The sequence below is a fragment of the Macaca mulatta genome, chromosome 2 (genome assembly GCF_049350105.2).
Source record: "Macaca mulatta isolate MMU2019108-1 chromosome 2, T2T-MMU8v2.0, whole genome shotgun sequence".
NCBI lineage: Eukaryota > Metazoa > Chordata > Mammalia > Primates > Cercopithecidae > Macaca > Macaca mulatta.
This window is the reverse complement of record NC_133407.1, coordinates 58277637-58294418: the sequence shown is the minus strand read 5'-3', so window position 1 is coordinate 58294418 and position 16782 is coordinate 58277637. Positions and strand designations below refer to the sequence as shown.

General features: G+C 37.3%; 1 protein-coding gene across 12 annotated transcripts in view; it reads right to left on the bottom strand.

Moving 5' to 3' along the window:
• Positions 1-16782, bottom strand: part of MME (membrane metalloendopeptidase) — a 91305-nt gene that overhangs the window by 37650 nt on the left and 36873 nt on the right. For all 12 annotated transcript variants that reach the window (XM_015131749.3, NM_001260814.1, XM_015131752.3 and 9 more), the window contains 9 exon segments: positions 16499-16579; positions 16305-16400; positions 16075-16193; positions 14256-14321; positions 5628-5762; positions 3569-3670; positions 1705-1841; positions 1502-1595; positions 254-382 (listed from right to left, as the gene is read on the bottom strand). In XM_015131749.3, coding sequence (XP_014987235.1) covers positions 254-382; positions 1502-1595; positions 1705-1841; positions 3569-3670; positions 5628-5762; positions 14256-14321; positions 16075-16193; positions 16305-16400; positions 16499-16579 — 959 coding nt within the window.

Below are 16782 nucleotides of genomic sequence, written 5' to 3'. Positions count from 1 at the left end.
CTCCAAATACACTGCCTCTGGAAAACGGTGAGCTGGTTTTGGACTAGACAGTATTAGGAGCAGAAACATAACTAGACTCTTGGGGAAAGCAAGGGAAGATTTATTGGGAAACAATGGCATACTATGATTCAGAGGTTCTCTGCCTAAATTAATAAAATTTTAGCCACATGATGGAGAACTGTAATCGCTCATCAATGTGAACAAACTGATAGTGCCCTATATAACTGACAATGTATCATTCTGAAAACATTACCACGTGTTTACTCTCTCCAGCAAATGCTGCTTCCACATAAAGCCTCCCCACAGCATTTTCCATATTCCCATTGACATAGTTTGCACAACGTCTCCAAGTTGCTGTTTCTGAGGTTGTACCATAAAGGGCCTATGGAAGAGGAAAAGGAAATGGCATTTGACCAGAAGGAAAGGTCTGGAGCACGTTAAGAGCACACATTTCACAAATGTCTCGTCTAAGTTCTTGAAATATTCATCACTTCTCCTCACAAGGCACATGTTCCTAGCCTATGATGAAATCTAATCCAAATGGATTGTTTACTTATATATGATCTGAAAACTAGGTATATTTTCAGTAGATGCCCCAGTAGAACTTTTTGCTATTACAAGTTAATATCATTGTAGAAAGCATTAGAAAAAAATACAACATTGTAACCACTGTACAAACATAAATGTGAAGTCATATTCAATAAATCTAATGGGGCAAATATGGTATATGAGAAAACACATTACTGCTTTTAAACTTTTTAGCTGAACTCTGAGTACTTAGAGAACCTGTATGTGTATAGATTTAAGAATAACAGGATAACCTAAGCAAGGGAGATTCAGCATAATACCATTTTTGCATTCTTTAATTTAAAAAGATGTCTACATTTTATTTTTGAAGATAAAAACTGGAAATTTTAATCAATCAATGTTATTTTCTTTCCAAGACTCCAAGTAACATGTTTGCTGGAGTCTCTCCTTCCTCAACCTCTACTGCCTACTCCCCTCACCATAGTACCAAAATGGTGATGGTTTAAATAACAGAGGTATAGGCTAAGAAAAGGTCTTATTTAACTCCAGGTAGGGGTACTTTCAATAGACCGCCCACATCAATATAGTCCATCTGTGTATATGTCCAGTGTGCAATGAGCACCTGAAAATCAAGTTAATTAAAATAGATAACCCTGAAATTACTTTTAACACAGTAAAAACAACAACAACAAAAATCAAGATGGTATTATTTCACGAACTGGTTAAATAACCAAATGTGACTCCTTACAGGACAATGCAATCATGGTGCCACATAGACCATCATAAGATGGTGAAGCCCATGAAGACTTATCTTCCTCGGCAACATATCCTAAATATGTGCAAGATAACCAACTTTGGCATTTTGTCCCTTTTCAAAGTTCACCATGTCCTAGCAGTGTACATGGCAAGCCTTCATAACCATGTATCACTTTATGTTTTAAGTCTTAAGAAAAGAGAGAGATTTTTTCTTCACCTTGCGGAAAGCATTTCTGGACTCCTTGTAGGTTCGGCTGAGGCTGCTTACAAGATCCATTATGAATCTCCAGGACATTAAATTTTGAAGATCTCTGTATAAAAAAAACCACCACCCAGCAACAGAAAAGATGAGGCTGCAAAGCTTCTGAAGAGTGATATGAAATACAAACTTTGAAGACACGGGGACTGTGACATACCTACCTGGCAGAATATTTGGTAAGAATGGGCTTAAGTTTGGTTAAATATTCTGGAGCATAAACAACCACATCTTCCTCATTTGTAATACTAATATTCACAGTTGACATGATTTCATTTGTGAAATTTAACCAGCTGAATGGCTGGAAAAAAGCAGGCATGAAACATTCAGAAATTGTGTATTTCTCTTCTTGGTTCCAAGATTCAGTTATAGTTAGAGGGTTGGACATTAAAGGGTGTCAGTTGCATCACATAATTATCACATTGATCAGTTTGATATTCACTTGGGATTCTTCCTCAACTGTTTCAATAAGTTTTTAAATAAAAACTAGTTCTTTAAATGATTATTTACATAGAATAATTAAACCAACCATTTAAGAGTAAAAACAAAGCCTTTAAGCTTAGGGAACATATATCTAGAAATTAGGCTTAATGTCATCTTCTTTGTCTAACCAATACAGAAATAAAAATAGAATTTAAATTTAAATTTAAAAATAAAGCTTTTTTGGTTGATGCAAAAATGGAAACATGTATCAAGTGTTTATCTTTTAAAAATGGATATTAATAAACCATTCAAACACAGTAACACATCTCAGTGGAAATTCTATTACAGATGAAAACATACTGTTATAGCAGTGGTACAGTGATGTTATGAAGTCAAAGAAAACAGCATCTTTTCAATTATCAATATTGGCTCTACAGGCATGCCACGTTTACACTTCAGAAGCTAAGTTTGGAGTTGCCAAAAGATGAAATCTTGTCTTTCTAAATAAGAATTGATAATGTTTAAGACTATCAATATCTTAGGCTGTATTTCACGCACACAAACACAGGCACATATCACCTACTGAGTACGGGGTGCTATGCTATGCACTTTTCTTCATTTCCTTTGGTGATTTAGGTCGTTCTTTCAAAACATATTTATTAAACACTTATTATATTAAAAATATATGTAAGATATCTAACTCAATAATTTATGCCTTTGGAAAAGTCCTTGTTAACTAGAATTAGTGCCAAAGAGAATGTCATCGCTGAATGTGGTAGTTTGTAGATTTTCCCATGGATGTTGCTTCATTTCTTGGCTGTGTGCATCAACTAATACACAAGAATAAATGCATAGCCACAAAAAGAGATTATTGGATAGTAGGTAAGGAAAAAGAAGTCAATTGTTGTTTATAAATGGAATCTATGAGAGAGATTTTCTTTTTATTTGTGTTCTATTTCTGAATTATTGTTCTGAACACCTCTGTAGATGGCCTTGATGAGAACATGAGAAGTTCTGTGAATAAATTATCCTTTTTCAGAGTTAAAAGGAAATCTAGTGCTTTTATTGTGTGACTGTCCAAGTCTGATGACTATATAATGGCCTCTCAGAAAGATGTTCATTTTTAGTATTTTCCAAACCCTTTCCTATGGGAGTTTCTAGTATTGTATAGCTGCCTTAAAAGGAATTTTACCAGCTGAGAGAGGTGTCTCACACCTGTAATCCTAACACTTTGGGAGGCCGTGGCCGGCGGATCACTTGAGCTCAGGAGTTCGAGACCAGATTGGCCAAACCTCATCTCTACTAAAAATACAGGAATTAGCCAGGTGTGATGGTGCATGCCTGTAATCCCAGCTACTTGGGAGGCTGAGGCAGGAGAATTGCTTGAGCCTAGGAGGTGGAGGTTGCAGTGAGCCAAGATTGTGTCACTGTACTCCAGCCTGGGCAACAGAACGAGACCCTGTCTCAAAAAAAAAAAAAAAAAAAAAAAAAAGAATTGAAGTCCCATTTATTTCAATAAATAAAAACTTGATGAATTTTAGAAAGAGTATTTCAATGTTATAATTTAGAAAATGGCACAATAAGAGAGCACAAAAAACCACTTACCTTCCCATTGATCTCTAATGAAAAGTTACTTTGGAGCTGGGCCAATGTCATCTTGTTATAAAGAAGCATCGGATCATTTCGATCTTCAGGTTTAGCCGTAGCCTATGGATTTAATTTTTAATCACTATTTTAGAATTAAGAATTCTTTAGAAAAATATAACTATATTTGAGGGTAAAATATAGGATAGCTATAACATAATTTAAGTCTTATTCTGTACTTGGTTTTGTAGTTCGTTTTGTCATTTCAAAAAAAGTGAAATGTAAGAGATTTTTGGAGTATATTTATTAAGAATTATTGAGATTTGGCTGTGGTGTCTAGTTTAAAATTTTTTAAAAATCTTTCTACATTTTGACAACTGCCAAGCCATATAAGCAATATTTATGAGCTATGGCTAAAGGCCAGTTCAGTTATGTCTGTGAATGTTTCATATTTTAACTTTCTTTGATATAGTCATCTCCAATTTCTCTCTTAAATTTTTCCCATCTTCACCGTTACCATTCAGTGTCCTAGTTAAAATTTAGCAAGGAAAAATAGGTGCCACTGTTTCTACAAGAATTTATGGCAAGTAACACAGAAAATTCCCGGTACAGAGCACAATTTGGTTGCAAGTTATCTGAGAGTGGCAACATCAAGGACCTTCCTTTGTGACCGTTCTCCCACCCTGCCAGACCAGTTTAGTGCTCTACATGCAGCAGCATCCAATTTTATTTCTTTCACTGAATTTAAAAAAAATTGCAATAACAACTCCCCAACTAGTGGCTGAAATAAGGAAAAGCAATTTTAAGTGAGAAGAGACAAAAGGTAAAGGTTTAAAATTGCAATTATTTCTCAGTGACTATGGCTCCAGTTTCCGCTTTAGGTCACTTACCTATTCGTGTAATGAAAACAATTATTTATTGAACATGTCCTATGTGCAATACTATGCTGGATTTTGTTAGAGATGCATAAATGATTCAACAATGGCTAAGGCCTCATACCAATCTAATATGAGAGTCTAATACGAGACTGAAAATATAGACACATAATGCTGAGATAAGACACAACAACTACAGAGCTGATGCTGGTCAAAGGAGAGCATGGTCTGGGAAGGTGTAAGTGGCAAAAACTGAGAGCAGGAAACATTTCTCCTCTAGCAAGTCTGTTTCCAACACAGAACCACATGTAACCCATTCAAATGCCATTCATTCAGTGGCCCCTCCAAGAACAGCCTGGTTCTGATAGGAGATTTTTGGTTTCATATAGCCCCAGGAAAGCTAAAATTGCCCTCCATGATCTTGACTCTTCAAGATTCTGATAAGCTTATATGGCAGGGGCAAGTATAGGGAGTCAGGGATGCAGGTTGTCGTTTGCAATGACAAAGAGAACTCTGTGGGTCCTAGACTGACTCTGACCATGGGTTTAATCAATAACCTGGATGCTGTTTATACTCAGAGACTGCAGTGCCCTATCAAAGAATCATCAGGGAAGAAAGTGCCAACTCAGACTCCAAGGGTTGACCTAGAGCCAGAAGAAATTCAGGAATACACTCCTTGGGCTTTGTTGCGAAATTATTGTCTTATCCTCTGTCAGCTCAGCAGCCTGACAATTTGAACTCAGTGGTATCACAATGCCACATGGCTATGTTCAGGGGTTTAATACTTCTTAGCAAAGAAATAGAGACAATCTCTGTGATCACTTTAAACTTAAAAATAAAGTAACATTCTATACATATCTAAACTAAAACAGCTTTGCATTTGCCCTGAGTCTGAAGGGCATCTAACAACAGTTTGACTGTAAATGGTAGAATTCTGATGAAATCCACTTATAACAGGCAATTAAGTGTTTCCAGTTTAATATTTGTCCAATTTGGTGTGTCTTTTAAATGTCAGGAACCCAGTTTACTATAAAATTCTTTAGTTTCAAAGGTCCTTTTGAAGTCAATGATCTATTACCAAGCCATGCATTTTTACTACTTTGTTAAAGTGCTGTACCTTTTACTCTTAAAGTATGATAGAGAGGGGAAAGAAAAAAAAAGCGGTTGACATTATTCAGTATATCAGAAAAAAAAATGCGTTTTACATTGGCAATTTCTTTTTCCAATTCCATAACTTTATTCATTTCCAAAGCAAGCTGGTTTTCATCGATGGGCAATCTTTCTTCCTGACGAATCAATCTGGCCACAGAAATCATAAAATCCACATATGCTGTACAAGCCTGCAAGAAATAAATAGCACTAAACTGTTGGAGAAGCTCTAAATATTCATCATGGTACTTAAAATTTATTTTCATTTCAATATTAATCTTTGCTAATAGATAACCTTAGTAAAATAAAAATCCTTTTCTAAATACTTAGAGAAATGACCTGCACAGATTCTTAGACAGTCAATATATCTTTGAATTAGAGCTTAAAGGAGAGCAATGAGGTATCACTTTGAAAGTACTAAGTAATGTATAACCACTTAGCTATGGAGACTTTGTAATTTTCAATTTTCAATAAAGTTATTTTGCCTTAATTAGAATGAGTTGCAAAACACTTGATAAGCAATAACATATACTAATTTTTTCTATGAACAATAATACGTTTCTTTTTAAATTTTATTTTTTATTGAGACGGAGTCTCGCACTGTTGCCCAGACTGGAGTGCAGTGGCGTTATCTCAGCTCACTGCAACCTCCACCTCTAGGGTTCAAGTGATTCTCATGCCTCAGCCTCCCAAGTAGCTGGGATTACAGGCGCCCACCACACCACACCCAGCTAATTTTTTGTATTTTCAGTAGAGACAGGATTTCAGGCTGGCCTGAAACTCTTGATCTTCTGATCCGCCTGCCTCGGTCTCCCAAAGCGCTGGGATTATAGGCATGAGCCACCGTGCCCAGTCATCATAATTTATTTCTTTACCAAATCTCTTTTTCTCAGATTTTCTGTGCTCATATATAATCATTTTCTCAACTATTCATGGAAAAATGACCATAAACTCATATAATAAAATCAGACATCTTTTTATCTGTCTCCTTGAGTCAAGCAGTTTCCTTTTTATGAAGCTGTGTTGTCAGGAGCTCCACCAATACACACCTGTAGGTTTTAATTCCATAAATAGCTCCTGTTACTGTAAACTTTCACTATAAGATACCATAGATTTAGATATTAGTTTTCTTCTAATAACTCAAATTCTTTATATTTTATCTTCACATACATCTTAATTTGCTAAACTACAGAATAGTTGTATAACTAACCTTTTACAGAACATGTAAATGCCTTATTCAAGTTTGTAGTGAAAGAACACTAGGAAATAGAGTCCCACTTTCGTTAGGTTTGAACCAATTGTTATTTATTAGCCATTATTACCTATTGGCAACTAAAATACATTACAATTCCACCTCATTTTAAAATTTAGTAAAGCAGTCAATTGTGATTATGGATAGGTGAGATTTCTATGCTTCAAAGACTTGTTTGCAGGGTAAATACAAAGAAAGGCTATAAAGTGTGCTATAATGTGCTCTAACATTTCCACAGTTTTAAGAATATTTTACATCCTTACTGAACATTTAGAAGTGAAAGGGTCATCCTTATATTCACTGTGAGTGCAAAGGTACATCTAAATGTTGGGTACTTATGGACACAGAGATGGCAAAAATAGATGCTGAGGATTACCAGCGGGTGGAGGGAGAGTGGAGCAAGGGTTGAAACACTGACTTTCGGGTACTATGCTCACTACCTCAGAGGCCTGCTTCCCTCCAACAGACTGCAAACATAGTCACGCAGCCATTTCTGGGCACTGGAAATAAAAAATAGTCCCCAGTCAAGCAGGATGCTAGAGCAGGAGGAACATGGGGCCTAAGAGGACCCGAACTCGGACCAGCATAGGGACCATTTGCGGCTTTCATCAGGTTATTAATAAGAACCTGAAGGTTTGTACAACTTCTTGTATAACTTCTAAGGTTTATTGCATGCTTAGGGGGCTGATTCTAGTTCTTTTTACAAACTGAGTTCAGTTGATCTCAAAAATTCTCTGTCATATTCACTAAATCTCATGTTTAAAGGCTCCCTTTTGTTTTCTTAAACACAGATAACTGAACTGAGTGAAACCTTCTGACTATTAGTCACCTGGTGCCCAGAAAGGACAAAGCAAGGTCAGCAGTTTCCCTTGCAAGCTCCATCTTATCATGTCATAGCTGTGTTATGCAGTGAGACAAGCTCCGCCACGTATCACCGAGGCACGTATTGGCCGAGCGGTTTAAAATACACAAACTGTTTCCCTATAATGATAGAGCCACCTACACAAGATTATCTCAGGTCTGCTCAGATTTCTCTACCTGACTTGCCACCATCTGAGTCCATCATTATCTTTCACGTGAATTACCATTTGGCCTTCTCTGATCTCTCTGCTTCCATTGAAACACATTCTACAAACAGCAGTCAGAGATGGTTTAAGCAAGCCAAATTGAATCACCCATGCCTTACCCAAGTGACTTGTTATTCTATCACCTTGATTTATTTTCTTAATAACACTCACGATTTGTCTAATTTCCTTAAATTATTTACTTGGTTATTGATTGTCTATCTCTTCCCATTAGGACATGAGTTTCATGAGAACAAGGACCTCGTTTCCTTGGAATCGCTACTGCCTAGAAAAGTATTTGTCACATAGCATAAGCTCAATGAAGATCTGTTGAATTAAAAAACAATGAAGTTAAATTGTAAATATATTAAGTTTCTCTCACTTCCTATTTCCTCGGAACTTCTATTCTTAGCTCAAGTCCTGAACAGTTTCTCTCAGCTTGTACATTGGGTAGGTGGACAAAGAAAATCTCGTGTTGTTAAGTCTCCGTTCGAGCTTGCACCTGCTCATCTACAGGATGGCCAATCTCAGCCTGTGCTCTTTCCCAGGTACGTACAATTTGGAGACTTCTCCTGGCTTTTCTGATCTAGGCGCACAGACTCTGGGTCATCACTTTCTGGCTTCAGTCCATCATGCCCATGTTCCAAGTCCTCTATCCTCGTCCCTAAAATGTCTCCAGTTTTATGAAGCCCAGATTTTGTGAAGGCTCTAAACTTCTTTATAACTCTGGCTTCTCCTCCCTAGCCATGCCCGGCAGCAGTATACCCTGTAGCTTCTACTCTCCAGTTCCTTCCCCACCTCCTTATGCTCTCAAACTCTAGCCCCAGTGGTTTTCTCACTTTTCTTTTAGTCCTGAAATACTCTACTCAAAGAAATATTTTGTTGATGTATAAACACACAAGTAAAATAAATCATAGTGGCTTTTGAAGTGTGTGTATGTGTGAGGTATTTCTGCACAGAGCCCTGTAAGTGGCACACACAAAGTAGTCCTTAGGGTTGGAAACCACTAACCTCACTTATTTCTCCTTCTCAGACAAACATTAGTACAGAGCATAAACATATCTATTATCTAATTATGCTCAAATATTTTGGATTCCTAACCTTCAGATTTCTTTATGAAGGAGAACAAAGTAAGATAACAATTGCTCTTGATAACGCTAAGAAGGTAGAGAAAGGGAAGATTTGAGACCAATTCCAATTCGCCCCCAATACCGAGTTCAGACTCTTCTGAAGGTGGGTGATTCCTTAAAAAAAATAAGGGCCTCATTCCTCTCAGTGAATCACTATATAAGAACTTTCTCACATGAGGGGGCTGGTTGGTTCCATTTAAAAATTTTGTGATTGGTCATGGTTATGTTTATGGGCCATGTGTCTCTTTCGTATTGTTTTCCTAGCATAGAAATTTGTACCCCTGTAAGGAATAGAATTGTTTTGAATCTCACTACTCTGTTCTTTGAGGTAGCAGTGTGTCATTAAGTAATCTCTTCAGATAATCAGAATACCTCAGAACTCAGGTTCTACCTCTTTAACAAAGATGTGTCACAAGAAGCTCCTTGACGAGAATATTTTGAGAACAGTTTGTTAGGAATGGCAGACACGGTGAATGTGGGCCCCTTTCTGAGATGATGCAACTGTTCCATATCACTTTTCCTTTCTAGATTGTAATAATAATCAAATATTACAACACAAAAATTCCATTATGCGGTTATCCAAAGCAAAAAAAAAAAAAAAGGGATTTCTGTAAAGTGAAATGATCTGTCTTAGTAATTATAGGGGCTATTTTCAAAGTTGATAAGAAGTTCGGTTTTAAGATTATGGAAGATGATTCCTCTGGATGACCTGGGTTATCCTGGAAGGAAGGATCAAAGAAGACCTGGGGAAACAGGCTGAGTTAATAATCTGATTAAGGAGACCCATGATTAGAGTACTTTTGACTGACGAGGGAATGTGACCTTCCCTGATCCTCAGCCTCTGAGGCATATCTGCAGAAGATAGACCCCACACTAAAGTTTTAAAATTATAGGCTAAAGCGATGTGCAAGGAAGCCAGACTTCCGTGGTCTAAAAACATCTTTCTTTGACAAAAAAAAGTTGGTGACCCTATGCCAATTCTCAAAACTTCTCTTAGTTATCTTCAATAAAATAATGTAAATTGCAAGTGCATGATACCCATTGATTTCATAAATACACCTCAGCAAACTGAGTTTAGCAAAGAAATAACTGGGGATTGAAAAAAGGCAAGAGAACACAGAGTTTGTAAAATGCTCAAGAAATGTATGCTATTAGCTGTTGATGCCCTAAAGCTCATGTTTCCCAGAATCAAGGGAAGGAAATAAGAAGGGCTTCCAGAAGATTGGGTTCTTCTTTCTTTTGTTTCCTCTCTTCCCTGCCGTCTTCCCCCTCAATCATTCATTCACTGATTCTGTAGTATTTAAGGACCAGAAACTGAGGTAGGTATCAGAAAAAGAGCAAAGGACAATGAGAAACAGCATTGTTTCCATTTAATTTACAGTTTTAGAGAAAAAAAAAGACATTAAATAAGAAGTATACAGAAACCTAGTTGCCAGGAAAACTATATTAGAGGAAAGAGTGTGGGCAGGTGGGGTGTGTGTGTGGGGGGGGGGGGGGGCAAGTTCTAGGCAAAGGGAAAAGCATATATAAAAGCCTATAAGGGAGAAAATCATTGAAGCCCAATGATACACTGACATTAACATTTCTTCCAGATTTATAACTCCTCTACTGAAGGTAAACTTGTTATTCTACACTTCTCACCATTTTTTGTTCATGAAGCAATAAGACACAAGACAGAAATACTTAAGATGGTTGACATCTTTCAAAGATAGCAGAGTAGTGGAAAAATTAGAATTAACTTTTATTTGATAACTTGCTGGAGATGCAGGGGAAACTGAGGGATTGCAGGGGGTAGGGATTAGGAGAGAGTAGAAAATATCATGGGAAAAATAAGGATAACATTGGAATTCTTACTGTAACAACACACACTCTCACCTCCATGCCCAAAAGAATGGATGTAAAAAGAGGGAGAGGGTGCAGAAATATTCAGATAATTACCCATTTCTGGGATGACATGTAGCTTTTATTTTATATGCAACTCCCTTCCACTGAAAGGAGATTGCTTACAGCTTGGAGCACTGCCTTGAGAAGAATTCTAAGATCTCAGGTTAGCAGGAAAGAAGGATGTCACCAAAAGTACATAGTTGTGGAAGAGGAGCGAGGCAGCAAGCATGGTGCGTGTTTGCTAGTCTGATTCAGATTGTTGAAGAGCACCTGATTTAAGCTGAGAATAACTTCCAGGCTGTAAGTGCCAGTGCAGGTGAGTTTCCTCTATCATTTGCTCATTGAAAGAACTCTACTAGTATGAACTACCAACTCTTAAGAGATTGTAATAATGTAATAGAATGAAGAAGACAGAAGGAGCAAAGTTTGCCACTATACTACTGTTTTGCTGAGTGTTGAGGGCAAACTTCTGAGCCTCAGATTTCTCACCCATAAACTCTATAAACATATTACTGATTCTAGATTTGATCACCACTGTGTTATTTGATCACAAATACAGTATTTCCTAGATCAGTGGATGTAAACTGTGGCAGAGTCTGCTAAATGACATTGGTATATGTGCTTTTCATCTTTTAAATGATAAGACCTTCCTCTCTGCCAATCAGGTTTTAACAAGGCACAGACATGGCCATTCTGCTCAAGACTACATTTTCCTGCCTCCTTTATATTTAGTTGTGGCCACATGACAATGTTTTAATCAATGGAAAGTATGCAAGTTTTGCACCATTTACATAAAAGTTAACTATTTGTCTACCACTTCCCTCTTTTCTTTTTCCTGTGGCTTGACATGTGAACAGGGCACTGGCGAACCAACTTTGACCAAATAGACTAAGAAAAACACCAGAGGAGGCTGATGTTAGAGCAACAAAATCAAAGAAAGCTGGCTCCCAGACATTCCCATGGAGCAGAGCTTCCTGCCTCATCTAGACGGCCTGTCTACTTCTGGACTGGCATGACAGATAGAAGTAAACTTCTCTTTTGTTTGAGCTACTGTATTTGTATTTTTACTGCTGTGGTTTAGCCAAGGCCAGACTAATATGCAAAATCAAGTGCCTACAGGAGCTGAGAAGTCAATATAAATCAATGAATCATGTTGATGAGGACTGTTCAAACCTGGAACAAATGCCCTTTCTTTTTTTTTTTTTTTTTTGAGACGGAGTTTCACTCTTATTGCCCAGGCTGGAGTCCAATGGTGTGATCTTGGCTCACTGCAACCTTTACTTCCTAGGTTCAAGTGACTCTCCTGCCTCAGCCTCCCAAGTTCCCAAGTAGCTGGGATTACAGGCATGGGTCATCACGCCGGGCTAATTTTGTATTTCTAGTAGAGATGGGGTTTCTCCATGTTGGTCAGGCTGGTCTCGATCTCCCGACCTCAGGTGATCCGCCCACCTCAGCCTCCCAAAGTGCTGGGATTACAGGCATGACCCAGCGCGCCCAGCCAACAAATGCCCTTTCTAAAAGGAGCAACCACAACACCACTCTGGCCAATTGCTGCCATATAAGAATGCAAGCTAGGGGCTCAAATTCTACTGATTTACTAAGAAATCTGGATTCTCAAATGAAATCTTTCAATTTTGTAAAATATTGGCAAGTAATTCAAAATTAAAAAAAAAAAACACTACAGGTTAAACAAAAATGCTTCTATATCATATTTGAGCCAAAGACTGCCAGTTTGTGACCTGTCTGAGATTATGGGATAGCATTGAGTATAAAATGCATGAATACAACATCTTAACAACAAAAAAAAAACTTTTACTGCCTTAAATATATACATTGACTGCCACATATACCTTAATACCAGAAATATTAAAATGTAAAAAAAGAGTATGTATTGTAGGATTTGAAAAATTTGATATAAGAACACAATCCTAAATATGAAAAGCATCCCAGTTGATGGTGATAAAAATGTACAAGAGTGAACCAAAATTCCTCAATCACTTTCAAATCTGTAACAGAAAGCAGCTGCATAGCTCTTAAAGCCAGTAGCTGTACCCCACACAGTAACTAGATTGTACTGAACCCAAATATCCCACACCCATGTATTTATCTATGCTATTAATTGTGGCCTTTGATAACAGATCTTTTTCTTCATTTCAGTGTTGTGCAGTCATTCAAAAAGATACCTTACAGTGAATTCATTACATATTATTTGAACTTCATAATTAGGCAAAATAAATGCCAATCATATTTAGCTAGTAATTTAAAATAAAATGTAATTTTAGTCACATCACTACACTGTGAGACATTAGGATCATCAAAGATAATTTACTTTTGAGCTACAAAATAATTATAAGAAAAACCTTTGTAGAACCAACACCTTTCCCCAATATCTAATAATGTGTAAGATTACTAGTTTTGTCTCCTGTTGTTCCTTACTTCTGTGAGAAGAGCACGTGGGCCAGGCCCATACCTGTAATCCCAGCACTTTGGGAGGCCAAGGCAGGTGGATCACAAGGTCAGGAGTTTGAGACCACACTGGCCAAGATGGTGAAACCCCGTCTCTACTAAAAATACAAAAATTAGCTGGGTGTGGTGGCGGTCGCCTGTAATCCCAGGTAATCGGGAGGCTGAGGCTGGTAGAATTGCTTGAACCAGGGAGGCGGAGGCTACAGTGAGCCAAGATCATGCCACTGCACTCTAGCCTGGGTGACAGGACAGAGCAAGACTCCATCTCAAAAAAAAAAAAAAAAAAAAAAAAGAGTACGTGAACATCAGCCCAAGGGAGACAAGGTTGTGAGACAATAAGAAAGCACTCCAGAACATCCGAACGTCCACTATGGGATATGATGCCCACTGGCTACCTGGCCAATGTTAGAGTCACAAGGTAGCTGCAAAAGTTTGTCTGAGCCCAATGCCACTACCTGCATAGTTCTCTGAAAGTCAAATCAGATGGTTCCAGAAGGATGCTACATAGTGTATCTCTCACTGACCCTCTGGTCCTCACCAGCACCACCCTAGACCATGATAAATCTGCTCATTTTTTAAATAATGCAGTTTACAGGTGGATTAAAATACTTTAAATTAATTTTCAAAATAGATCATATGTTTTAAATACTAAAAACCAAGATACAAATAAGGAATTTCAAGTTTCCTAGTTTTGTAAAATACCTTCATTCATTCTATTGAGAATGTTCATTCTATCACAGACAGCTCACTATTATGTGTGATTTTAAGTCCCTGTCATGAATGAAAAATATCAGAGGGCTAAATTTGATTTTGGCCTTGTTCGTTACTTATAGGTTTACACCAGATGGTTCTGTAGTTTGGTTTTGGTTATTTTCTTTTTCTTTTTACCTCTTTATAGATTCCAGTGCATTCATAGTAATCTCTAGAAGGGAGGCCAAGTCGAGGTTGGTCAATCTATAAAAAATATACATGAAAGAAAATAAATCATTCAGCGAATATAGAAAAGTTAGAAAAATACAAGCATGCCTATCTATGTATGTGACAGATCCTACTTTTGCTGTTTATAGGGGTAACCATCAGACACTGAGTAAATACCTAGTTAGGAAATGGTTTCCACACTACTTGTAAGTGTTATACTAATGGGCAGTTAGATAATCTGGAGGATTGTGCTGCAGGTATTTAAGGAAAACAAAAGAAAGTGAACAAAAGATTTACTGGGAGGGATTTTTAATGCAGAGCAGAAGGTGCAAGTGAACAAAAACATGTTAGATTCCAGGACGTGGAAATTTCTAAATTACGTATTCACAGATTTCCCAGCTTCTGGAGATTCTAATGTGCTCCCCTGGGAACATTTTCATCTGCTCCCACCCTTAGTTGGGATCCCCTTTCATTGGAGGGAGTGGGTTAATAGTCTTCAAGTTGATTTGGATGGATGGGGAGAAAGGGAGGAGAAGTGGTAAACCTCTAAGGTAACTCCAGAGCCTTTTAGCTAATGTAACTTGTGCCAGAAGATGTTTTTTAAGATTCTCCACCCTAAGGGAATGGAGGCAACTTCTCCATGGTTCTCCCCAAAGCTGCTCTGCTCAGAAGAACCTCAGTAGACCCAGATAGCAGTTAAGGGTATGAAAGATGAAACTCAGTTCTGCGCTAATATGTCTGGTCCATCTATAATACACAAGTGAGAGCTACCTGGGCATACTTGCAGCTTTGCGAGATTGTTTCTTACTCACTGCATGGCAACATGAGTGTGGAGGTGAAACAGAGCATTTCTGGGTTAAAGAGAGAATCCTAGCAGCTGTGGAGGGCCTAGGCCAATACAAAAGAAACAAAACCCAAAGAACTGGTATGAAAAGAGCCAGAAGATATCTCCACCTGAAGGGCCCTGATCCTTCCCCACGCCCTGGCCCTCAAGGTGATCCTGCAAGGAGGAAGTTTCAGAAGAGAAAGAGTCCCCTGCAGGAGATTTGGGTTCAATTCCTTTCATGATTTTAATACAAATGACCATAAAGGTTTATGCAATAGTGACACAGATATGATTAGGTGATTCGGTAACCTGCAATTTTTGGTATAATTCCTTATACAGGAAACCAAGAAAAAAAAAAAGGAGGAAAGAAAAACTCTAAATTTTTCAGTACATTCCAAACATATTCATTAATCTAGTCTTAGGTGATATCTAAACCAAATTGTTTACATTTTTAAAAATATAATAAATCCATTTTAAAAGAAAGGCATTTTTTTTTTTACCTTTAGTTGAGAAAAAAGTACAGACATTCTTTAGTGAGGAAAAAAATTATGTTTAAAATCCCTTTTCTATGTTCTTTTTGAAAGCAATTATTATTTTTTGGTTTCCAGACCTGCATTACTTCTATAAACCAAAGCATGCTCCTTTCAAGTACCATAAAAAGAAATTAGGAACTTTTTCTGAATAGGAGAGGCCTGGAGCCCTTCTTATCATTTGTTTTGTGAAGGGAGAGGTATCTAAAACAGAGATAGCAGAAGCAAGAGGTGAATGTCTAAAACACAGCATTAAGAAAATACTTTCAAAATTGAGACTCCAGGTACTAGGGACAGAGCATGAATATACTACCTCCTTTCTTATTCAATTCAATTGAAAATAGCATTATTTCTAAATATCAATAACAACAATGTGTGTGGGAGTTTTATTACAATTTAAAGGTAACTTTAGTTATTTGCCACACAAACTTACATGAATTACATGATTCACAGAATTCTTATCATCAGTGCCAACAAACAAATTAATAAGGACTTTTTTCCCATATTTAGAATTCAGTTGTGCAATAGCTTTTTCAGCTGTCCAAGAAGCACCTAAAGCAATAAAAGATAAAATATATCTTTAGAAGCTTTAGTTCATTAACGATATTATAGTAACATAGATTTTACGTGGAAATTTCTTTTTAAGTAGGAAAATTGCCTTACCATATTTTTGCTCCCAGTTTTCTGTTGCTACTGGCCACCCATATATATCTGGTAACAGTTTCAGAAGAGGTTCTCCACCTCTGCTATCAATAGCAGCTTTTGAAAACAACAAACATAAATTCAGTTAGAAATCTAGGCATAGTTTGGCACCAATATATGCATACTCCTAACGAAATCAAATGAAGAGCACTTACATTCATTTATACAAGACCTGTACAATGTTTTTGCTTTCTGCACTGCTACTATATCTTCAGTTTTGGGTTCTTGAAGGACATCTGAAATAAGGACATTTAAAAAAATGCATCAACATAATTGCTTATTTGCACTATGCAAGCATAATTGTTCATTTGCAGTAATTAACATTGGCAAGGGGAGTTCAGTTAAAAAGAAAAAAAAAAAACCTCGCTTTTCTGGAGGTACATTCATTTCCTCACCCAAGTTGCAAAACCTTATAGGAAAAACCAAACCCCTTGCCAGA